The 24,350-nt window shown below is 38.7% G+C and overlaps 1 protein-coding gene and 1 non-coding gene across 2 annotated transcripts in view; both read left to right on the top strand.

Annotated features, from left to right (window-relative positions):
* The first annotated feature begins 524 nt into the window (after nt 1-524).
* On the top strand, nt 525-596 carry trnaa-ugc (transfer RNA alanine (anticodon UGC)). Its single transcript has one exon. It is a non-coding gene; the product is annotated as a tRNA-Ala (tRNA).
* A 399-nt stretch (nt 597-995) lies between these two features.
* Nucleotides 996-24,350, top strand: part of ift172 (intraflagellar transport 172) — a 54,547-nt gene continuing 31,192 nt past the window's right edge. The window contains exons 1-24 of the mRNA XM_004550677.6: nt 996-1,163; nt 1,758-1,901; nt 2,418-2,530; nt 2,625-2,664; nt 3,534-3,599; nt 4,050-4,129; nt 4,518-4,605; nt 5,837-6,051; nt 6,139-6,262; nt 6,556-6,651; nt 7,501-7,662; nt 8,141-8,194; nt 8,424-8,527; nt 9,468-9,553; nt 11,092-11,204; nt 14,861-15,028; nt 16,310-16,446; nt 18,720-18,827; nt 19,919-20,003; nt 20,388-20,480; nt 21,493-21,570; nt 22,334-22,582; nt 23,933-24,011; nt 24,156-24,276. Coding sequence (XP_004550734.2) covers nt 1,125-1,163; nt 1,758-1,901; nt 2,418-2,530; nt 2,625-2,664; nt 3,534-3,599; nt 4,050-4,129; nt 4,518-4,605; nt 5,837-6,051; nt 6,139-6,262; nt 6,556-6,651; nt 7,501-7,662; nt 8,141-8,194; nt 8,424-8,527; nt 9,468-9,553; nt 11,092-11,204; nt 14,861-15,028; nt 16,310-16,446; nt 18,720-18,827; nt 19,919-20,003; nt 20,388-20,480; nt 21,493-21,570; nt 22,334-22,582; nt 23,933-24,011; nt 24,156-24,276 — 2,642 coding nt within the window. The 5' untranslated portion in view covers nt 996-1,124. The remainder of the gene's footprint in view (nt 1,164-1,757; nt 1,902-2,417; nt 2,531-2,624; nt 2,665-3,533; nt 3,600-4,049; nt 4,130-4,517; nt 4,606-5,836; nt 6,052-6,138; nt 6,263-6,555; nt 6,652-7,500; nt 7,663-8,140; nt 8,195-8,423; nt 8,528-9,467; nt 9,554-11,091; nt 11,205-14,860; nt 15,029-16,309; nt 16,447-18,719; nt 18,828-19,918; nt 20,004-20,387; nt 20,481-21,492; nt 21,571-22,333; nt 22,583-23,932; nt 24,012-24,155; nt 24,277-24,350) is intronic.

Raw genomic sequence — 24,350 nt, 5'->3', positions numbered from 1 at the left:
AGGGTTTCGCTGATTTCCGGTACACCTTGGTACACTTTGGAAGATTAACACTTCCACGTGACCTCTACGTCACCACGCTAGAGGGGCGTATCTGCAGCGGCAATTTAACATTTTGTTCTGTGCACAGGAAAAAACGTTCTTATAACTCTTACAATTTTGATATTGACGTAAAATGTGTGATGTGTATTCACCATTTAAATGGCTAATAATATATAGAGATTATGAAAAGTAAAAGATAAATCTTAAGTGATGTTAACAGCAAATTTCACAAGTGCGCAATCTGGCAGGCTGAGTTTGTGGAGGCTACAATCCAGACTTATTCATAAATTTACATTTATTTAACTTTAATATTTTTATTCAACGGTTTGGTATGCCTGAAGAAAGTTTAAGCAATGTACATAATATATGAGGAATTGAAATTGTCTTTTAAACAAGTATGATATAGCGAAGAAACAGTTAGCAAGTGTGGGTATAGTGCAGATGTATGCGAATAAAAATACTACATTCGCGGCTCCTATACGGAAGGGGATGTAGCTCAGTGGTAGAGCGCATGCTTTGCATGTATGAGGCCCCGGGTTCAATCCCCGGCATCTCCATATTTTTTCTTTTCTTTTTTGGGGGAAATTTCCTCAAAACTTTTTAATCTTAGTCTAAAATGTGACTATTTAAATATCACATCTAAACTGAACTCTTCCCTTACTAAACGTGGACATGTTTTAGCTCCGGGAATTCTGTCATTTGACGGCTGATATATAATGACGGAAATCGTAGCATCTTTAGAGAGTAAACAGAATAAACGGATAGAAATCACATAATCGAAGCAGTTCTGTTCACGGCCTGTGGCGTAACCTGGAACGACTCTACCGGGTTAAAATTGTTTTAATTATTTAATGGCATCCTTTTGCAGAAACAAAAGCGCGAGAGCTGGCAAACTGTCCGAGAACATTCACATTTCCTATTGTTATGAACGCACCGCAAGTCCCGCCCCAGCGGTAACTAAGGAGATCACAGTTAGTTTACTTCCAACCTCCTCTGCGCTAGCCCTGGCTCGCTAGCAAAATGACCAAAATCTGAGGAATATTCCAGCAGTAATAATACCATTCTGTGTACGAGCTTCCCTCAGAATGCAACTGAAGTATATCAAGACACTTTTAACCTCCCGGGTAAGTTGACGAGTGAGCTAACGGTAAGTAGTGCTAGGAAGGCAGCGCGAGTTAGCTAACAATAACTGGTTCTGGAAGCCAGATAATAATGTTTATACTAGAAAGCTGAAACTGCGCATCAGTTTCGTGATATATTTATTTATTTATTGCATGAATTTGATTTTACTGACCCACGCTGAACTGTCATTGAAAGCGGATTTTTGCACTAGCCAGGCTTGCTAGCACATAAACGCTGCGTTTATGATTAATACATGGCCAAAAGTCTGCACGTGCTAAATGGATTTTAAAACACCTAAATCTATCGTGTCTGATCAAATTTAACATCTATCTGTCGCTCATAAGGAAGAGTATCTCTACTGGCAAAAATAGACAACAATTAGGCAGACAGTTAAAGCATGATTTTATAGAAAGACTGAAATCAGGGCCAAACACAAGATAAAACAGAGAGAAACACTGATTTTCATTTAGAGTAGAAGCATAAAGACACGTGTAACAGATACACAATCATTAGAAGGATTTTAAAAGAGGACATCATATAAGAGCAAGTCTATAAAACAAGTGCTTTAGGACTGATTTGTTTACCTGCTTTGACAGGAGTTTGCTGCCAAAGTTACCTGCATGGCATGGGCACCAAACAACATCAAGTTCGCTGTTTGCACTGTGGACAGGGTGGTGTTGCTGTATGATGAGCATGGAGAGAGCAGGGACAAGTTCTCCACAAAACCTGTGGACGCCAAGGTGAGACAAATCCCGTTGTCCTTTGAGCTGCATGTGTGTATGAAAGGAGGTGCTGTATATAATGTAAAGAAATTATGATGAATTACTTGCCATTAACCAAATGTGTCGCTGGAATCATAGACTGTATATAAAAGATGGGTGTAGCCATTGTGACAACACCCATTTATTTTGAACTCTGTGCTTGTATTTGTAGCCTACACCAAGTGGCTTTGTAAAATCTATATTAAATGCAACTGGGTATCTATCCAGCAAACATATCCTCTTGGGGCCCATGTGAGGCCACTGTGGAGAAACCCACACTGTTGACAGCCCACTGTGGGCTGAAATGTAGGGCACATCTTGGCCCTACACTGTGGGGCCTCCCTGTGTGTTTGCCCAAGCAGGTCCTACAGTTTTACCACGCGGGGCCCCCATGACAGATTTCTATAGGCCAGGAGCATTGTGGGTTTGTTGGTGTGTTATTATGTTATAGTGCTTTTCTATAATAATAATTACTGATATGTATTATTTTCTCAGTATGGAAAGCAGAGCTATGTTGTAAATGACATGGCCTTCTCACCAGATTCCACGAAAATTGCCATCGGCCAATCCGACAATATCATCTTTGTCTACAGAATCGGAGAGGACTGGTAATTACCTCTGCTTATTTCCATTTTTCTCAATAGTTTACATTTTGGTACAATTCGAAGCAGAAGTTTTAATCGGTTTTCTCGTCTCTCCTAGGGGGGACAAGAAAGTCATCTGCAATAAATTTATTCAGACGGTAAGAAAACGTGATTTAATGCATTGTTATTGCCTTGAGGAGCACGCTAAAAGTGGCAGTGACTATGCTTTTTGTCAAAACTTTTTGTCAAAACTTGAAACTTTTCTTTCCATAAAAGGAATCTATTAAACTCATTTTCAGCATATGGTTTTATACTTTTGCACAGTGTAGCTTTGCTTAGTTTAAAGTTCAGACTAATCATCATTTAGTCCACCTGTCTCAGTTAATCTCACCTCTGAAGCAAGTAGTTTTAGTTCCTCTCTTTATGCCAGCTGTGTTTAATTGGCTGCTGCATGCAAACAAAAGGTTTGAAGGGCATGTCGATGGAGTCTCTGTGCTGTTGAATCTGAGAGTTAATAGTAATCTAAAGCCTGAGTTTTTGGCTCACAGGGATTATTTGCACACACACTGTGGTCATTTTATTTTTTCAAACTTTGAACATGTTTAATATGAGCACCTACTACGATCTTCTACTACATAAAACAAAGACATGGATAACAAATGAGGACTGATTAAAATATTTTATTATAAATCATTTAGACATATAAAATTAAAAAATGATCAGATATGTTCTGTTTTCTACGCATGTGTATAATTGTAATAGACTAATAGTTGTGTTCTTTAAATTTTTGTGATATTTTAGTTCCACGTGGTCTGATTCGGTTGTCAAACCTTTTTGTTTGTAGAGTTCAAAGTGAATACACTTTGCAGGGCTTAGCTGTTGATGAATCTATTCTGGTATTAGTTTTTAATTGGGTTATAAGTTTTGTTTTCCTTATAAACATGACATTACATTTTTCAGCTGTCTTTCAACTTTGTGTCATCACCTGCAACAACATGGTTGTGTTATTTTCTTATCTTTATTGCAGAGTGCTGTGACATGCCTTCTTTGGCCTGCAGAGAATGCTATTGTCTACGGATTAGTTGAAGGCAAGGTATGTCTTGGATATTTCACGTTTTTTTTTAATATTAAGTAAAAGTATCAGGAATTATATATGGGTGTAGTAGAATAACAGTTGTATCCTTTAGATTTTTGTAGACATTTTAGTTCCACATGGTCTGATTTCTTTGTCAAAGCTTTTTTCTGTAGAGTTCAAAAACTGTCAGAATCATAAATAATTCATTTAGAAATGTACCCATACATACAAATACAAAGATGTTAGTAAAAAGAAATATATGCATCAGTGAATTTATAGAACACAATTTAGATGCATTAAAACCTCTTGGGAAAAATCTGTATTACTTCATCTTTATGCAGTAAATGTGAAATATTTTCACAGCCTTTTCCAGTTGGGATGTTAAGTCTTTGTATTCCTCTCTAAATCCAACCGCAGTGTACTTGGATATTTTAAGGATATTTTAAGTTCTCTGATGTTTTTTTACAGATTCGGCTTGCCAACACTCAGACAAACAAATCTTCAACCATCTACGCCACAGAATCCTGGGTTGTCTCACTGGCATCAAAGTGAGTGCTTAAAATATCTTTACACACACACACACACACACACACACACACACACACACACACACACACACACACACACACACACACACACACACATATATGTATTGAGTCTGAAGATGAGCTGATAAACTTGAAAATAGGAACTACTGTGCAGAAACTGCTTTTATGATTAGGATTTCTTTGTATAAATACCATAAAATCAAAATCAAAAAGATTTTTTTTCTTTTTACCAAAAAGTTGTACAAGGGTCCCAGCGTGAAGTGTGGGCTGACCTTATTAAAGTTATGAGCTATTTCCCATGTGTATAGCTTGTGAAATAATTGTCTGCTTTGCTGCATTTGTTCTGCGGGGACTGCGTGTCATTTTTAAGATCTCTGCTCTGTGTCAGTGTCTCTGGTAAAGGGATCATATCGGGCCATGCTGATGGGACAGTTGTGCGGTACTTCTTTGATGATGAAGGCTCAGGGGAATCACAGGTACAATTCACCTACAGGAGCTGTTTTTTCACACATGAAATCCAGAAAATGTTGGGAAATCAGGTTAAGACATTGTACAAAGTTGTTCTTTTCACTGATGGAAATGATCATTTTCAGACGCATTCTCACTATAGGAAAAATTCTGCTTTGTCATGAGCAGAAGCAGGAGTCACACAGAATGAATTAAAAAACAGGCCTTTAAGGAGTGGTTAAAAAAAAAGAACAGAAAACAAAAAACAAGAACATCAAGTCTTAAAGTGAATGAAACAGAAAAAACACAGAGCATAATGAGGCAAACTGGGAAACACCCAAGAAAAGGAGAAATACAGGATAATCTATGCACACGCATCAACCCTAGGCACAAGTGGAAACAGTCAAACACGTGAACTAATGAGCGTGGGGCAAATAATTCCCCTTTCTCATTTCCCAAATTGCACATCATCAACACCTCTGCTCACGTCTTAGTCCCATCTAAGATGCGTGCAACAAGCATTTAAATAATCTTGGTCCGTATATTCCAGCTGTGTGTCACACCTCTTTTATACACTTAAGATGAAAACACTTCCCTGAAGGATACACCTGTGTATCCTCCAGCAATTCCAACAAGCCTCCTCTGTTATCCTCTGTTCTCTAGATGCATTTTGGGAATTGAGAGATTTTGCAGCATGGTAAACATCAGACTGAATTTCAGGTCACCGACTGGTGGAAGCAGAAGAAGAGGAGGCACAAATAAGAGACTCCTGATGATGAAGGAGGGAAAGAAGCAAAAGAAGAAAGAAAAAAACTAAAACTAAGTAAAACAGGAAGTAACTAAAAGAAAAAAACAAACAGAGAAAGTACCAGGAAGACTTAAAAGAATAAACCTGCTGACAGACACAGATATAACAAGAACCATGGCACGTTTAGTCTAGTATTGCCTGCATACAGCACACAGGAGGCAGGAAACAGGATGACCACTTACATGCTTTAAATTTACCAGACTATTACCTGCACTGTTCTCGTATTGATGCAATCAGACGTCACACAGAGTGTGTATTAATGAGCTGGAGGGTTAGAAAAGATTTAATTTTTAATGTGACTGCACCTCCAGCATGTCTGGAAAAGTTCAGGTCTTCAGTGCATGAGTGAACACAGCTACAGATTGTTTGCCTTCATGCATTTTTTATTCCTATTTTAAAAGTTCTACACCATTCAACACATATCTTCTCACACATTTGTTTACTTGCCACAGGGTAAGCTTCTGACACACTTGTGCCCACCCTACGCTCTAGCCTGGGGTGCAAACAGCATCATGGTGGGGGGCTGTGACAAGAAGGTGGTGGCCTACAGCAGAGAGGGACACATCCTGCAGACCTTCGACTACAGCCGCGACCGAACAGAGAAGGAGTTCACCGTGGCTGTCGCCAGCCCCAGTGGGGAATCTGTGGTGTTTGGCAGCTTTGACCGGTCGGTGTGTGGCAGCTTTACAGTTAAAGTGAAAGTTTATCATGATGTTTCTGCTAAGTTTGTTTTTCCTTTGTGATGTTTGTCCAGGTTGCGGGTGTTTAATTGGGCTCCGAGGAGAGGAATGTGGGATGAAGCCAAACCTAAAGAAATTTCCAACCTCTACACAATCACCAGCTTGGCCTGGAAGAAAGACGGATCACGCCTCTGCGCTGTAAATACTTGATCTAACGCATTCTGTGACTGTCTGCTTAAATAAAGGTTAAAAAAACGTTATTTTAACCTGCAGTGTGACTTTAAGTTCAACATTGTGTTAAGATGCCTTTTGGTGTCCATTTTTTTCACCAACTCTTGACTCCAACAGCCTATGATGACTCTGAAAGCATGTATGTTCTACAATAACTATTATTTCTGTGCTGCTACCATCTGAAAATGACCAAAAAAAAACAGATTAGAAAATGTAAATTGCGTTTTTTAGGTGTTTAATTGTTGATTGTGTCTCAACAGGGAACACTGTGTGGGGGAGTGGAGCTGTTTGACTGCTGCCTGCGAAGAACCATCTACAAGAACAAGTATGAAGTGACCTACGTTGGCCTGAGCCAGGTAGGAACAGCCAGGCAACAAGAAAATCATCAGTGCTGAACCACAGTGTTTGTAATTTCACTAAATTAGACAAACAGACAACCAAATAGGCAATTTCAGACGTCTCTTTGCTCTCCTTCTTCTGCTAATTAACAGACGATGTGAAAACAGCCCCGTTGATTTTGTGAGAGCAGTAATGCAGACTTAATGAATTCAGGTGCAACAAGCAGCCCTGTATGATTAAGAAAGAGATGAGCTCCGAAAACAATCATCCAGCCTTTTTGTTTATCTGATTTTCTTCTTAATTGACAAATTAAATGTAGCAGAAAATTATGTTTACAGTAGTCTGGAAAAAAAGCCATGCTGGAAATACACATCTTGTTTGTTTTTCATTATTTTTAAGCCATCAAACATTAATATATCTGCCTTTTTTTATTATTTCCCATAGATAATTTGTTGTTGTTTATAATGTTACCCTTAGAAAATAGGGAAAAACAACACTAATTGCTAATTCTAAGAAAATATCTTTAAAAAAAAAAGCCATGTTTTTAATTTAATATTTTTATTTTTATAGGAATAAGCATGAGTCTGTGCCGCACACCACATTACTTGTAGGCCACACTAATTTGCAAAAGCAAAGTAGTAATTAAAACTATACAATAAATACACACATTATGAACACACACAAGAAGGAGTCTCTTGCGATTAACTTTGCTGCTTGGAATGACCACCACACTGAACTGACTGTCGTTTTAACAGGACTAACAGGTTGAAAGTATCAAATATCAGTGTGTGTGAATCGATTGTTACTGGATTTCAAAACCGTAAGTAAAGATGGAATATGTTTTGTTTTGTTTCTTTTAATTCTAGGTGATAGTAAAGAACCTCTCCACAGGAACTCGGGTTGTCCTGAAGTCCTATTACGGTTATGAGATAGAAGAAGTGAAGATCATGGGGAAAGATCGCTACCTGATGGCTCACACATCAGATACTCTCCTGCTGGGAGATCTCCTGACAAATAAATTAAGCGAGGTTGGACCTCAAGTATTATACCATAAAAGAATATACCATAAAACAAAGAAGTAACAGGAGTGGTACTCTTGGAAGGGAATAATATAGGAGAAGGGAAACATTGTGACCAAAAATTCAGGTGAAGGCTTTGAAGTTAGGTCTCTGCATTTAATAAAAGGTCTTTTAGTTCAATGGGCTAGAGAGACCCAACATTTATAGGCGTGCAACCCCATGCTAGAGAATATGCAAGCTGACATGCTGTTACATTTTTTTGGTCATAAACTGTCAATTTTTGTTCTCTGTCACATATACTTAACAACTAAACATGAGTAATCAGTTAATCACATCATTATGGCGCAATAAGAGTGTGTGGTTCACAAACATTAATGTCAGATTCTCACAGTAAATGCGTTCTTCACACTGTGTAATTGTGTTATGTTCGCAGTATTGTTGTAATATTTGTATTACAGTTAATTTTGCTTTCTCTGTCCTCTCCCAGGTGCCTTGGACTGGCTCTGGGGGAAATGAAAAGTTCTTCTTTGAAAATGAAACAGTGAGTACACACTAACCATTTAGACAGTGTGCAAATTGTTTTTGTTTTCTTATTAAAAAAAACCCCCAAACCACATTTAGAGGCTTGCCAAGGAGCACAAAGGCCTAGTGTTTAGTAAATATAATTATCTCGGCGAAGGAGGTTATATATCAGGTCCTGTCATGTTGTCCATAAAAGTACATTCTTCACTCTGCTGTATTCACAGCCCTGTTCTTGTTTCTGTTTTCAGGTGTGCATGATATTTAATGCCGGGGAGTTGAGCTTGGTGGAGTACAGCAGCAACGAGATTCTGGGATCAGTTCGCACGGAATTTATGAACCCCCACCTCATCAGGTTGGCTCCGTTCCTCATAATTATGCAGAAGCAGTCTGTTGAGTAACACTCGAGCACCTCAACCGGTTTGTTTGGTTCTAAGGAACAGATGTGAAACAGTCCCACGCATGCAGTATTAGTGATCTGCTGATGGGGGTTGCAACTGTATAATTCTGATTAAAAGTCACACTAGGAGAAATTTCAGGCGATTACAAACATTTATGTCACCGTGCCCTGCAACAAAAACGATTCAGCAGCAGTGTCACGAGCACATCTTTCATCATCCATTTACAAAATTGTCCAAAAATTGATTTATGGTAATAGCCTGAACCTGCAATGAATGATAGTTTTGCATATTGCCAATGAAATCAATATCTCACTTCCAAACAGGAATATTTTGGATTATTCAAACATGCATTATCTTTTTGAATACAGCATTTGTAATATACTGAAAAACTAAAGAGAAATCCAAATTTTTTTCCTGTCTTGAACAATTAAAAAAATGACAAATTTATATACATAAGGTACAAACAGAGACACAAACATTAACCCTGATGCGTTCTCATAAGTGCTTTCAGCCATGACCATTAGATGGCGGTATTGAGTTTTGGAGAAATCCTCTGCATCATTACAGTAAGGAGTCCGCAGGAGTCAGTGAGGCTAAACCAACTAGTCAGCACACATCTATGTTAATGTATTCAGAGCTGTCAGAAGTGTCAGCGCTGTCAGCCTTTCTGTGACTGATGGCTGACGGATACTCTGGCTGCTGCTCGCCTCCGGCTGGACACTGCAGCATGACAAATTCATGACCAGGTTCATCCTGGGATTTAACATAATGAAGAGCAGCTGAAGCCAGTTACGCTGCACTAATGCTGGGTTATTACTTGATAAAACCATATCTCGCTGAATGCAGTCATGTCATTTAAACCAAGTGTGTGTGTGTGTGTGTGTGTGTGTCTAGTGTCCGACTAAATGAGAGGAAGCAGAAAGGAGTTGAAGACAACAAGAAGCTCGCTTATCTGATTGACATAAAGACTATTGCTATTGGTAAGAAAAAAACTCTGTGTGTGTGTGTGTGTGAGAGAGAGAGAGAGAGAAAGTGAGACTGTAATTGTGTCTATTCAAAATGTGACTGTCCAGGTTCAGAAAAGGATTTAACACTCAGGGTGCTTTTGCAGTAGGCATAGTCCCTCCCCACTCCCCCAATGACCTGAGCTCACGCTGCGCTCAGTGACTGAACACACCCCAGTTAGTCTCAGCATGTTAGCTCCTCCCCCTTGTGCTCGCTGTCTGTCTCTTTCAAAAGCACACACGGCTTCATGCGTTTGTGGCTTAATTGGACCATTTTTGTGAGCTATGGCAGGCTGTTCTCTCACATTCCCTTTATATTTATTAATTATTTACCACAGAGATTTTAATGGAGGCTGTCGTTGAGGAAGTATTGGAATACTGTGCTTGAGTCTTTCAGTGGCCAGGTCGCAGTTAAAGAAACTTTGGGTGTCAGATGTGCTCAACATGGTACAGATTGCATATTGTGAGTACACCCTTAGTTGTAATAGTTAAACATAAAGGTAATTCATGTTCTCATAAATTAATTACATTTTCCCATGAAATAATCATTATTTGTCTTTGGCCCACACCTTGAAGGCTTTTGGTTTGTACTGAAAACATAAAACATCCTCAAGAAAGTTTTATCTTATAAATGTGCTTATAAAAGTGTTTTAGGCTAATATTATGTAAACAGGACGAAACAGTAGATTTTTCGGGGACTATTCTAAGCAGCGGGTGAATATATTATGGAGGCCTACTAGACAGCATGGTGTATGATGGGCTGACTAAAAATGAAGTTATAAGGCCATGTTCTTCATAATGAAAGTCTGCCTCTGGTCATTGAGGGGAGCATATAACATATATTAATAGCATTTATAAATAAGACATTAAAGTCATACTTGTTAATTGGATCTAGATTGTTGCTTTTGACATTTTCAGTCATATTGTACATATATTATGCGCAAAAGTAAATGTCTCCCCAGAGCTACGCAGAGGAGGGTGTTACGGGTAACAGCAGGTTGCAGAGACTCTTCACAAGAGGAAAGCAAACAGGCATAAATGAAATCATTATGTAACTGAACTTCACTTTACTGAGGCCCATACACAGGTACCTGTGCCTCAAAGAGGATAATTCCACCTTTTTGTTCCAAATACAACTCAGTGAAAACTGGTAGTATTTGACCAAGTCATAGCATATAGGAACTCAGCCAGCCCATATGATTACTTACCATAATATTAAACTCCTAAAGTAATATACCTACAATAACTGCAGTATAAAGTCAGTTAGCTCTGTGTGGACAATAACCCCCATTTTAATTAAAAAGACTGTATAGGCCTCACATCAGCACACTAATATCAGCTGGATCCCAAAGCAGGTACATTTTGAGAGCAGAGAAACAGCTCAGGCTCTGCCTGATAGAATTATGGAAAATTATAAAAGAACTAGCTGATTTGTGATCTTGAATAAAAGGCCAGCGTTAGCTAGACACTGGCAGTCTGACTCAGTTAATCTGTCGGTTTATTTCTCCCCTCAGTGGACTTGGCCGGAGGCTACAATCTGGGAACCATCAGCCACGACTCCAAGATTGACTGGCTGGAGCTCAATGAAACCGGGTGCAAACTGCTGTTCAGGGACAAGAAGCTGCGGGTAAGAATAAAACCTCGGCACAATGAGATAGAGACCCAGAGGCAAAAAGAGAGCGAGGGGGCAAATGATAGACAGTGTGATGAGGAAAGTAGAAAAGGCTGTCAATGCTAGGGGCATTTCTTTAGTTATGGCCATGTCCATCATCCAAAACAGGCGCTGTGGCTCTGTTTTGAACCATTTTGGTCATCCAGCCTTTCTGACTGACAGTCAAGATAAATGTGAAACCGTCTTTGCCACCAGGGGGTGCCATAAATTAACCATGAAAGGCATGAAATGTTAGCTATAGGGTTTAAATCAGAGGTTACCAACTTTTCTTTTTTTGGTTTTTGATCCCTTTAAATGACACGGTTCCCACTTGTCCCGCTGTTTTTGAGTCCCAAAGGAGTAAGATTAATCAACAAAAGAATAAAACAATAAGACTAGAGGAAAATTGGAAAGTGCTTTCTGGTGTAGCGTGAACATTTAATCTGCTTTTATAACGATGTTTAATGTCTGGGAAAGATTATATTGTATTAAGAAATTCACAAGTTGAGCTCTAATTGGTACAGATATGTTCCAGGGAAGGCAGACATCTCTATATAGATCGTACTGTATATAATAATCTGGATGGAGTAAAAGCAAACTAGGCCTTTAAATGTTAATTCTTCATGACGTTGAACTGTCCCTATTTAAAAGCCTTTTTTTTTTTGCACAAAACTAATTTTTTTTTCCTTTAGTTACGTCTTATGTCATATAAGTGGGAAAACATTAATTTTGCTGTTTAAAAACAGTATTCATTTTCCTCTGGTTATATGTAAGAGGTTGCTGAGATTCACAGAGGCCTTGTGTGGAGGATGAGAGCAGCAGCGAGATGCTGTCAGTTGTTGCCTCGGGGTAAAAAAAAAGTTTGATGTTTAAGCCTTGGGGCAAAGACAAGGAGAACTCAGGTAATTGAGAATCCCTCTGTGGAGTCTAACTTTTTCCTCCAGTGTGACTTGCTGTGACACATAATTCAGTTTTACAAATCTAGTGTACAAGTTTCCTTTTAGTATATGCAAAATCAACTTTAGCGAAAGAGATTGTAAAATATTTATGACCATCAATGACTTGAAGAAGAAGTAGAAGAATAGAAAAGTTTGACGGTAATTAGTGCCAGAAAAAAATCTCTGCAATCACTGAAAAACTTTGTGGCTCGTGTGCAGATTTTTTTTTCAGTGAAATGTTTTTTATGCCCAGGTTTACTGTAAATGTTAATTCATCTGATCTGCAGTGGTTATTAACTTTTACCTTTATTACAGCACTAATGGTGGTTTCCCAACTGCAATTCCGTATACTCCACAATCTGGGAGAAATTTCATTTTCCCATTTTTTTTTTCAACAGTAAAGAGTCATAAAATGTTTCTTTAATTGCTCCTTGCTTTCAGATGACCTTATCAACAGGCTGCTTGTCCTCATTGCATTTTAAAGTTGGCAAGCTGAGCACCCGGGTGAGACTATAGACAAAGCATTATTAAAATTAGTGATGGTGGGTGTGGGGAGGGCATTAAGGAAGCTGATTACATCAGCGGGCGGTCTGACATACTCACACATGCACATTAAGTGCTGCGGGAGTCTCTGTAGCTTATAGAATCTACATTCTCATCAAGTGCACAGTGGAACAGATTATTGCAGTGGGAGTTTTCACGTGGAGCTGCTGGATGTTAATCAACTTTGTTCAAGCCAAATGAGTTTAACTATGCTAATGTAAACCTCAACCTACAAGAACAGGTTGCTAGCAAAATGTTTCCTATCGAATCTTTACTTTAAGTGTTCTGCTGTCATATATCGAAAACCTAAAATGTTAATCCAGAGATGGTACAGCGGCAACAAATTATACTATAAAGGATGTAAGTAATAATAAAGCCATAAAGTGTATGTGGAATGTCAAACATGGTTACATTTTCAAAGAAAGAAGGGAGTGGGCCAGGTGTTTAGGCTTTAGGCTAGACTGCTCTAAATGCAGGCACACAGAGCTGGGGTACCCTTCTACCTGCTTTTCAAACATTTTGGTTTCCAGTAGCAGCCAATTAGAACAAGGGTGGTCTAAAAGGAAGATGAAAAGGAAAATGCAATCTAATCTATCACATTTTCTCATGCATAGCATGATATTTTAGGTAGTATATTTCAAAAGAAAGAATTAAAAAGCATGGTGGCATGGTAGATAGCGCTGTTGCCTCACAGCAAGGTCCTGAGTTCAGCTCCACCATCAGGCTTGGGTCTTGCTGTCAGTAGTTGGCATGTTCCCCCCATGTTTGCTTGGGTTTTCTGTACTCTGTACTCTGGCTTCCTCCCACAGTCCAAAGACATGCAGTTAGTGGGGTTACATTAATTGGTAACTCTAATTTGCCCATAGGTGTAAATGGTTGTTTGTCTCTGTGTGTTAGCCCTGTGGCACATTGGCGACCTGTCCAGGGTGTACCCTGCCTCTCGCCCTAGACAAGAATAAGTGGGAGAGAACAGATGGATGGAATAAAAAGAAGTAAAACCTGTTGTGTAAACCAGTGGGTTTTAAACAAGACTATTAAGATGCGTTTGAAGTGCATACTTTCAGCTTTAATTTAAGGAGTTTTTACAAACATTTTTAGGACGGTTGACAATGACCTAATGTGCCAAAAGGTCCAACAAATTATGGACCTAACACTAGAAGATGCATAAGGCCTATTTTTGTACTGTGGACAAGGAGAAACAACTCTTTCACTTTTAAGGTCTCCTACCTAAAGGTAACAAACTTCACCAACCAGGTTTTCTATAGATCGAAGAATAACCACATTATATCTTCAAATGCACCCCAAAATCCAAGTACTAGTTACATATTTTTGCCACAACAAAGAAAACATAAAGGCTTGGCTTATTCCAGAGACTGGCTATAAAGAGGATGTCACAACCAAGAGTCAGTGTACCTACAGAAGTTCAAGAATTAAAATAAAATAAGGTATGGAGACATGGCCAAAGGAAACAAACAGGTGGAAGGAGTGTGGGTCTGCTGTGCAGTGGGCCTGGAACTTACATTCCTGAGCTAATGAGGTTATAAGTAAACTAAACCAACAAATGCAGGTGCAAAAAATAAATCAATGATTCAAATAAAATAAATCTAAATAAATTCAACTTAGCCTGACTTTAAGTGGTGATCCATGATGGTAAAATGCTAAATGCTAAATGGCCTGTATTTGTATAGCGCTTTACTTAGTCCCTTTACACTACATTCAGTCATTCACCCATTCACACACTGATGATGATGCTCTGAATACTCTTGAAATGACTATTTTAAAGATAGCAAAAGATAATCTGGTGCAAAGTACTGTCGGCATAAACTTCCTATGAAACATTTAAATTATACAGTATATAATAAAAATATAATATTATTGTGGATACAAATGAGCTTTGATGGACTGTAAAGTGGTTTTGTTACCTTTGTATAGAACCTATTTTTTTATTTTATGCGAAGATAAACCAGATTAACTCTCTGGACTCTATATTTACGAACTTTAAATTTAATGGTCACAGCTGGAATTGGAGAAATCCATTCTTATGTACAGTGACACTTGCTGGACTTTGCCTTTACTGTTGGACTTGAAACCATTTCCTGATGATGAAAATAGGAATTTCTATATCTTTCTATCTTTCTCTGTCCTCTGCAGCTCCATCTGTACGACATACAGTCTGGCGTGAAGACCACATTGCTGAGTTTCTGCTCTTACGTCCAGTGGGTGCCTGGCAGCGATGTGGTGGTCTCCCAAAACCGGGGAAACCTCTGCATCTGGTACAGCATTGACAGCCCAGAGACCGTCACCATGTTCCCCGTCAAGGTGAGCTTTTGTTTTCTTTGTAAGTGTGATTTAAGTATGGTCGGCATCGTTAACTGGAGGCTCTGCATCTGCCCTGGTCGGCTTGTTTTGATAAACCTTTTTATTTTTAATATCTCCACAGTGTTTATACTGAAGCTGCATGTTTTTGTATTTTTACTGTTCTCAAGCCTTTTTGTGTTGCTGGCAAAGCCTTAACAGAGAACCAGCTTTTTGTGCCGCTGTCCTGAGGCAGTTAGTCGCCCCTGGTGTGCGCAGGGTTTTGAAAGTTGCTTGCGTTAACACTTGCTGCTGTTCTCATTAATAATAAAAACCATCGCAGCAGCCTCTTGTGTGGCTGATTTATGTTTTTGCAAAGTGCACTGAGCTTTGTGCAAGACATTTTTATTTTGTAGACAATAGCAGAGGGTAGTAATGGACAAAGAATTGCTGCTGTTATGAGCTGGTCATAATTCCTTTAAAAGTATTTGATTTCATAGTGTTTAGTGGAAATCCTCATTAATAATCACCATATTATTGGGTACCAAAGTGCCTTGAGATGACTGTAGTTGTGAAGGGGTGCAGTATAACTAAAACTGGCTTAAAATAAATTGAATTTTGAAATGTAATATTTCTGATATACTTTGCTACTCAGCAGCTATCTTGGTGATACATCCAGCCATATATGTGGAACGTTATTTTGATGCCTTTATCTAATAATATGTGAAAAACAAAAGCGTAAAACTTCTGAAGAGCCAAACTGGGAAACATACGCCCATCATGTTTGTTCCAAGGCCAATCTGTGTGCACTTCTGTTCTCCACGTACTTGTGAAACTTTTCTTTACGCACTCTGGTTTCTAGAAAAAAACCCTGCTTTGCTAATGCTGCATATATTGGCTGAGAACACTCTCCAAAAAGAAAGACATTCTTATCTTGTTAAATAAAGGTTTAACAAAAACTTTCATTATAATTATGCAAGTATATTTAAGTGTACTCATTGTTTTTCTTGGCTAAAAGCATCCATAATGTGAATTTGGAGGGTGCAAGTTGATTATGGTGGTCGACTGGACTGACCCACTAATGAAGCTGTGATGTTGTAAACCTGTGTCCATGCATACTGCAGAATTGCAGAATATAAAAACCTGACAAAATGTATTTTTATAAGTAAAAGCTTCATCGATTAAGCATTTTCTGGCTTAAACTGTCTAATAAATGCAGTAGCACGAAAAACACGTTTTCCACTTTATTAACACAGCGCGGAGGTTTCATACCTATGCATAATATGTATCTCCTTTCTTTGTCAGGGAGACATTGTGGATCTCAAAAGAGCCGATGGCAAGACGGATGTGATTGTGACAGAGGGCGTCAACATGGTGACATACACACTCGACGAAGGCCTCATTGAGTTTGGTACGGCTGTTGATGATGGAGATTATAACAGGTGAGTACAGCCCACTAAATAAAACCATACAGCCTATCAAAATGACGATGCAGCGTGAACATCCGTCCGTCCTTCCTTGCACCCGTCACTTTTCTGGGTCAGAGGCGCAGTGACAGTAGGGTGAGCAGAACAGGCCAGATGTCCTTTTATCCAGCAGCTTCCTCCAGCTCTTCTCGAGTATTTCCTCAGCACTTCCAGGCCAGCTGGGAGATATAATCCTTCCCTTCAGCGTGTTGTGATTTGATCACCTCCGAAAGGATGCTCGTGTGAAGCCACCTCATCAGATGGAGTAAATAATTATAACTGACCTCTCTTATTCAGAGGAGCATCAACTCAGCTCCTTCCTCTAGCACTTTGAGAGTCTTTAGGAGGAATTTGGTTGCTTATATGTTTAATGGTCTTCTTTCATAGGAAGAGATTGTCATACAAAGTTTCGAATTAAATTTTTTAAGCTCAAACTACCAAATAAGGAATTGAAAAATCATGACTATATTTTTGAAACTCATATATTTTGAGAAACAGTTTACAACTTTTAACTGAATATAGTATTGTTTTGACATGGAACTGTGTGTGGAGGAGGTCATTTGGTCCTCCGCTGAGCACCGTCAGGCCTTTGCTGACAATGTCACTAAAGTCAGCTACAGTAGAAAAGCTTCTGGAAGAGGCATAATGTAAATAAATTTAGGGAATCAATTGTTTTATTTTGATTATTCCAGTCAAGGTTACATTATCAGGTTTTTCAGCACAATGCTGTGAAGTTTAGGTTGGCATAATTTTGGGTAATAAGAGACAGAAAAGTTTAATTGCACTCTCTGTGGTCTTATGGGAATCTTCTTGGTTCTTTTAAATACTCTGTTATCTTCAGTTATAGTGGTGAATGTCCATATTAGCAGGTCCATAATGTACCAGTAATCGCCATTAGCCAATAAGTTTAGGTTTCATACTGTTTTAAGTCCTTTCTTCCTAACATTTTATATACACTTGTCTCTGTGTTAAATCAGTGAGAGAAGATAGCTTTCTGTTTGTGCGGGGTAGCCAATAAGTAGAAGGTTGTCTTAAAGGGGGCGGAGCTTAAACCTCTGTTTTTCAGACATTAGATGAACATAGGGTGAGCTAATAGATATGATAAGTACAGATTTTATTTTTAAGCTATGAATCACGTAAAGCAAAAATTATACTTTACAATGGGACAAGTACCACTGAATGTGGAAATCAGGCATTTTATTTCATCCACTCATGATCTGAGTTAAAAGATCACTGTGTTATTGCAATTATTTTGTAAAGTAATGTTACAGCTTTGTGCCTTCTGGGGAGCTATTTGTTATTCCTCTCATTATTCTTATAAATCATGATCTTTCTAATCTGCTAATCTGTCAAATAAGTCTTCTAAATTCTATTTTACTAATGTTGGTGAATGTGATTGAATTAGATTAAGAAGATAGCCCTGGCCCCTCTTTAGCAGCTGTCACATTGAAGAAGTTCAGCATCTTTTCAGGTCATACCAGTAATAATCTTTCTAACATGTCCACTGATCTCCTCAGCAGACTTTATTAGATCAGAACATCTCACGGTCCATTGTGACTTGCTTTATGTTTTTGTAGAGCATGCTATAGTGAAACACTGGACCATGAATAGGTTTTATTCATTGATTTACTTCATACAGTAATACAAAACATCTTCTTTATGGCTCTATATGTGGGGCTATTATTGTGATTGTCTTGATGAAGAATGAATTTGGGACATTCAGGAACCAACTTGATCCAGATTTATGAAAAGACGGGTTTTTTTGGGTCACCTGTGTCTAATCACCAGTCCCCCTCGTGTGTATCTATAATGCCATCTTCCTGCTTCAGTTTAATGTTCTTGGTATCATGTTCACTAACCTTCTCTTCATCCTTACTTTGGAGTTCCTTGTTTTTTCCATTTGGACATTTGCATCAGCCAAATTAGGCTAATTTATTTTTATTTTTTTACTTTATCTGTCTTACGGTCCAGTATCCAACAAGTCTGACTAAAAAACAAGATAAAAACTTAGACTAAACTGAATTAAAGCATATTTAAAAGTGATGAAAAGGCCGTAGAAGATTTTCCAATTCAGACTTAAATTTGGGAGTGGCTGCTGTAACACAGTTTCCTCGATATTTGCAGCTCTTCTGCCGCTCCTTATCTTTACACACCATTTGTGGTCGGTATCTGCAGCACAGAATACTTGCTTTATGTTCTGTCTTGCCACCTGGCTCAGCTCTACTTGTGCATGTGCGTGTATTTTCCAGAGCCACAGCCTTCCTCGAGACTCTGGAGATGTCACCAGAGACTGAAGCCATGTGGAAGACACTCAGCAAGCTGGCTCTAGAGGCTTGCCAGCTGCACATCGCAGAAAGGTCAGCACGACACAAACACGCACGCACACACAGCCACACACAAAGCCCTTTCAAAGTAATGTTCTTGTCTCCGGAATAATTACATTCAGTATCAGTCGTCATTGCAAGTGAGACTTATCTCTGGGGCTGGAGAGAAAAAAAGAGGAAAGAGGCAACAAGGGCACCTTCATCACCTGGAATGAAGAAATACACTCTTGGACACACTTGCGCACTCCCGGGCAGTTGTTTTTCATCACTTCAGAGGACATTACATTGACTTACATTCATTTCCTGGACATTTACTATAACCTGTACTCCTCTGACCGATTCTTTTATCTAAAATATACAGATTCAGCTTATACAGCTTGATTTTTGTACCTTAAAGATAATCAGATAGTTCCTTGAAATATTATTTTATAACCAGATAAATGTCCCCACAACATAATAGAAGTATACCCTCTGCACACGCACGGCCGATGGCTGTGTTTCTGCCAGAGCCCCCCCCCCCCCCCCCCCCCAACTTCATTTATCATCAAAGACAGTTTTTAATTTTCTATCATTTTATTCCTCTCTCTCCATCTTTAGTTCTCTCTGTTTTGAGAAACCTTTCAAATTTGAATTCCCTGTCATTAATAATGCATATGCTGTTCGTTAGGCATCGTCTTGAATTGCATAAATCATGAAATCGGGGAAAGAAACAGTTTTGTCTGGAGTGGATAATGTTAATGAGGGAGGGAAGTGATGTTAATGAGAGAGGGAAGCAGAAAAAAAAGAGTCAGACAGTAGGAGTTTTTAAACTTTTTTTCTTTCATGACTTGTTCATTAATCTGATGCAACTGTTCACAGAGAGTTGGTAATAAAGTGGCCAAATGCTAAGATGTGCCTGTGTATTTCTCAGCTTCTCACACTGAATCTAAAGGCTAATTAGAGAAAGAGCTTTAATTTATCTCAGTTCATTAAGTGAACAAGTTTTCACTGACCAGAAATGCATTCTTCCTCCACTAAACTGAATATATTTCTCTTTATTTCTGTTTCTGTTTGACTTTCTCTGTCACCATCTGCTGCTTAATTGCTTAGTTCCTCTATGGTTTTCTCTCCCTTTTATTTTGTAGGTGTTTTGCTGCGCTGGGTGATGTCTCAACCCTCCACTTCCTGCGGCAAACAAACGAGATCGTAGACAAAGTTTCACAGGAAATGGTGATGAAAGGCCCAACGCACTGATCACAAATATAGCAGATAAAGAGCTTTAAGGGTGGCAATAATATTTCTGACTAATTGGCTAATTATTAGTATTCTCCAATGAAATGCAATACGGTATTTGACATTTTTATGCAATGACACCTGAATAATTCAACACTTCTCTTAAAAATGTGTCTTATGATGGAACTGGAAATCCAGCATTCATTGTACAGCAAGTCTCTGCTGGAGTTGATATTAATGAAATTCCTTTTAGCTGAATCTCTGTGAGTGGTCCTTATAAAAAAATGCAGCTTTGCAATTCTTGAAAAGTTTTTTCTCTCTGCAAAGCTCAAAAGTGCTCCCTGGCTTTTGTATGTTTTAATCTCTTTGTCTCTTTATTAGGGAGAAGATGGGACATCATTTTATCAAGTCCAAGCACGCGTGGCCATGCTGGACAAGAATTTTAAACTGGCTGAGATGCACTACACAGAGCAGGTGGGCTGTAAAAAAAAAAGAGCGTTAGAAATAAGATTGAATATGTAATATGTAGAATGAATTCCTTTTCAGATTTTACAACAAACAGAACACCCCAAAATTCACAGAGCTGTTAAGCTTTTAAATGTGTATTTATGCTTGATTTATATTACTGCATCATGTCTACAGCACAGCCTGATGTGCACCATCACAGAAATTTAAGTAAACAGCATCACAGTAACGTCTTGTATTAATATTTGTGGTTAAGCACAACATATTAGTAACAGAGGAGTAATACCTTAAAGAAAAGGAACTATTGCTCCATATTATGAGGAACTCTATCTGCAGGTAAACTGGCATTTTTAGTCAAATATGTTCATTCTACAGATTAGCAAAAAATAGACCACTTTAATATAAAGCTCAAAATATTAACAGACTAACTGTTTCTAGCTTGCTATATAATGTTAATTTAGTCAGTAATACGGTGTCCCTTTATACACACACACGTTTTCTTGCTTTCATAGCTCTGATGATACTTGTATAGACTCAGTGTGTTCTGAAGTCTCCTCTCCTTCAGTTAAAGTAACCCTTCACAATTTATTAGCTCCAACTCGAACATAAACAGCTCAGTTTCACTTGTGATGACAGTGAACAATGCAGATACACAAGCACACATAAATGCTGTCACCTGCTATAAGAGGGATTCAACACAGTAAAATATGGCTTAGGAGCAACAAGCAGCCACAAACTAGAGATTAATAATTTCTTCCCCATGTAAGAATGGGAAGGACAAGCAACACAGAGATGCTTTCACTGCTAAAAGTATTGTTTACCTTACAAGATGGTAACCAACAAATCCCTGTGAGGGCTGCAGTGGCAAGTCATTGTAGTCTTTTACCAAACACTTGAGATTGGTAAAGTCTTGGAATAAAATGAACTGAATAAATAAACCCAGCTCTGCATCCTTAATACTAGATTTTTGGAGAATAAAGTCCAACGTTTGGCTTTTGTTTGTTTTGTTTTTGCTGTGCAGAATGCCATCGAAGAAGCCATAGAGATGTACCAAGAGCTCCACATGTGGGATGACTGCATTGCTGTAGCCGAAGCCAAGGTAAAAAAAGGGAATTGAATCACACGCAATTACTGATAATATTTGATCAAGTCATTTTACGTGGTCGCAAATCAGCTCGAGGTAGCGTATTTATATTGATTACTTTGATTTCAGCACATTTTAAATATTTATTTATCATATTTATATTACAGAATAAAAGCCAAAAGCTAGTTTTTTACTGCCTCTTTATTCGGGAAAGGTCAGCACAGTGGGTAGCTCCACATATTATATTTATATATTTATTACATTTTATATTATGGGGGATTTTAAGGGTTGATGCCCTATCTAATGCATTCCCCAAGAGACAGAAAAAAAGGGAAATTATTTATTGCTTAATAAAGTATATAAAGCTACAGTAAGTTTAAATCGGAAAAGACAGAGGAAAACCCAAAATGTGTAAACAGACAGCCTTCTCATATGACAAGCACAGGCTTCTTAATTGCCTAAAATAGCATTTCTAAAAACAAAATAATTTAGCCCATTTATGCCTTTGTCTTGCTTAGATCTATTCCCTGCATACACTATTTTATAATACTCACTTTATCAAATCTGAAAAGGCCTGTGGGTGAACAGCGAGTGTCCTTATGAGCTTCATTTTCTGAAAACAGAACCCACAGCAGAGGCAGGAGTCTCGTTACCTCTCAGAGAATTTGGATTACCAAATTACAATGTACACCTGCTGTCAACCACAAGAGTGTTGTTGGTTAGTTATCTGTGGACAGGATAACTGTTTGGTTGAACTCTAAATGCAAAATAACTGCAGGGCTACCCAGAGCTCGACACCTTGCGTGAAAACCGTTACCGGTGGCTGATGGAGACGGGTCAGGAAGACAGGGCCGGCGAGGTGAGGGAGAGCGAGGGAGACTTCCAGGGTGCCATAAACCTCTACCTGAAAGCAGGGCTGCCAGCTAAGGCCGCTCGCCTCGCCATGAGCCAGTCGGAGATCACCAACAGCAGCGAGACCGTCGACCGCATTGCTGCCAGTCTCATCAAGGGAGAGTTTTACGAGAGAGTGAGTGGATCATTTCTTCCTCCTGTGTTTCCCGCTTCTCTGAGCCCATCTCTCCTCGCCTCAGCTTCAATGCCGGAACAAGTGTTCTTTGTTATTTTCAGTTTTGAACTCTGTCTCCCTCCATCTGCCTGTTTTTCTCTGTGTGCTTTTTCTTTTTTTTTTTTTGTCTAAAAGCTCACTTCTTTTCCTCTAGCCATCTGTGTTTATGTAACAGGTGGGAAAGAGGCTTGGAAAAGGAGACTGGATCCTCAAAGCAAATTTTGTAACCTGATATTTTGTGTTCTAATCAGTTTCGGTGTCTGGAATTAGATATGGAAGTTGGTGATTACAATTTAACTTGCAGTAGCTAAAATAAAACTTCTCTGTATTTTACAAAGTGCCACTATTCTTCATTGCATTTTATTGTTAGAAAACCCACTGAGTTAGCATTTGAATTGTGTGTATCCTTTTAAAAGTAAGAATAATTATAGGTTGAAAGAGTTGAACATGTTTAATTGAGGGTAGTCACAGATGGAGAAACGCAAGAAAATATTTAGCTGGAACAAATATCTGATTCAGGTATCATGTTGTTTGAATCATGAAATACCTAGCAGCAGAGAAATACAGGGACAAGATGTTCCCACTCAGTCCATTAAAACAAACAAAAAACTGAGGTAACTAATTAAAATGTAGCACGGTGTAATTGGCAGCTTTAGTTCACACAGCCTCAGCCAAATTCACAGTTAGTGGCCAGGAGTATATCGATACCTGTGTTTAAATCCACAATAAGAAAACAAACTTTCTAAAGACATTTAAAAGTGATAGTAGTCACTGTTCCAAGAACATCGGAACATCTTTCTTCTAATTACACCAACAAACATTATTCTCATTTGACATTCCATGTTTTCATTACTAAACTATACTAAAGTAACTTTACAATTCATCTTGTAATGGGCCGTGATATAGCCCCACACAGCTCTCTTTCTTTTAGACAGCTGTCTTCTGATTGGCTGCACACCATTGTTTCAATATGTTACTGGCTATAAGGTCAAATTTTGAAACAATTATAAATATCTGATATAAATATTTGAAATATTTGATTTCCATAGTGGTGTGTGGCAGTTAACAGAGTCACAGAGTTCAAACCTCCTGATTATAAGTAGCAAATTCTGTGCCTTCCTGGGTCCTTTCCAGGTGCTCTGGCTTCACAGTTCAGTGACATGAATGTCAGCTTAACTGATAATTGGCTGCTGGAGTTGATGGCCTTGTCCAGATCTCTCGTCGATTGACAGCTGGGATATGCTTCAGCCCCATATGACCCTAAGTTGAAAGACAATTGACAGCAAAATGTATGTCATCTCTTCTGACCAGGCAGGAGATCTGTATGAGAAGATCAGGAACAACCAGAGAGCGCTGGAGTGCTACTGTAAAGGAGGTGCCTTCAGGAAAGGTAAAACAGTTAGATAGCTTAGACTGCATATACCATTTGATAACTTCTACAATGTTTTGTACAATTTTAGATGGTAGGTTTAAGCTAAATCAAGTCAATTGTAACTTTTCTGGTAAGAAAGTTTCTCCTTCCTGTTTCCTGTAGCGGTAGAGCTGGCTCGCATAACCTTCCCCGCTGAGGTGGTGAAACTGGAGGAGTCCTGGGGAGACTACCTCGTCCAGCAGAAACAGATGGACGCTGCCATCAACCACTTCATTGAAGCAGGGTATGTAGAGTAGAGGAGGGATGGATGGAGGGAGAGGACTGGAGAGACAAAGATAAGGACAGATGGAGAGGCAG

This window comes from Maylandia zebra, linkage group LG15 (assembly GCF_041146795.1).
Source record: "Maylandia zebra isolate NMK-2024a linkage group LG15, Mzebra_GT3a, whole genome shotgun sequence".
NCBI classification, from domain to species: domain Eukaryota; kingdom Metazoa; phylum Chordata; class Actinopteri; order Cichliformes; family Cichlidae; genus Maylandia; species Maylandia zebra.
The sequence above is the reverse complement of the archived record's forward strand: the minus strand, read 5'-3'. Positions and strand labels throughout refer to the sequence as shown.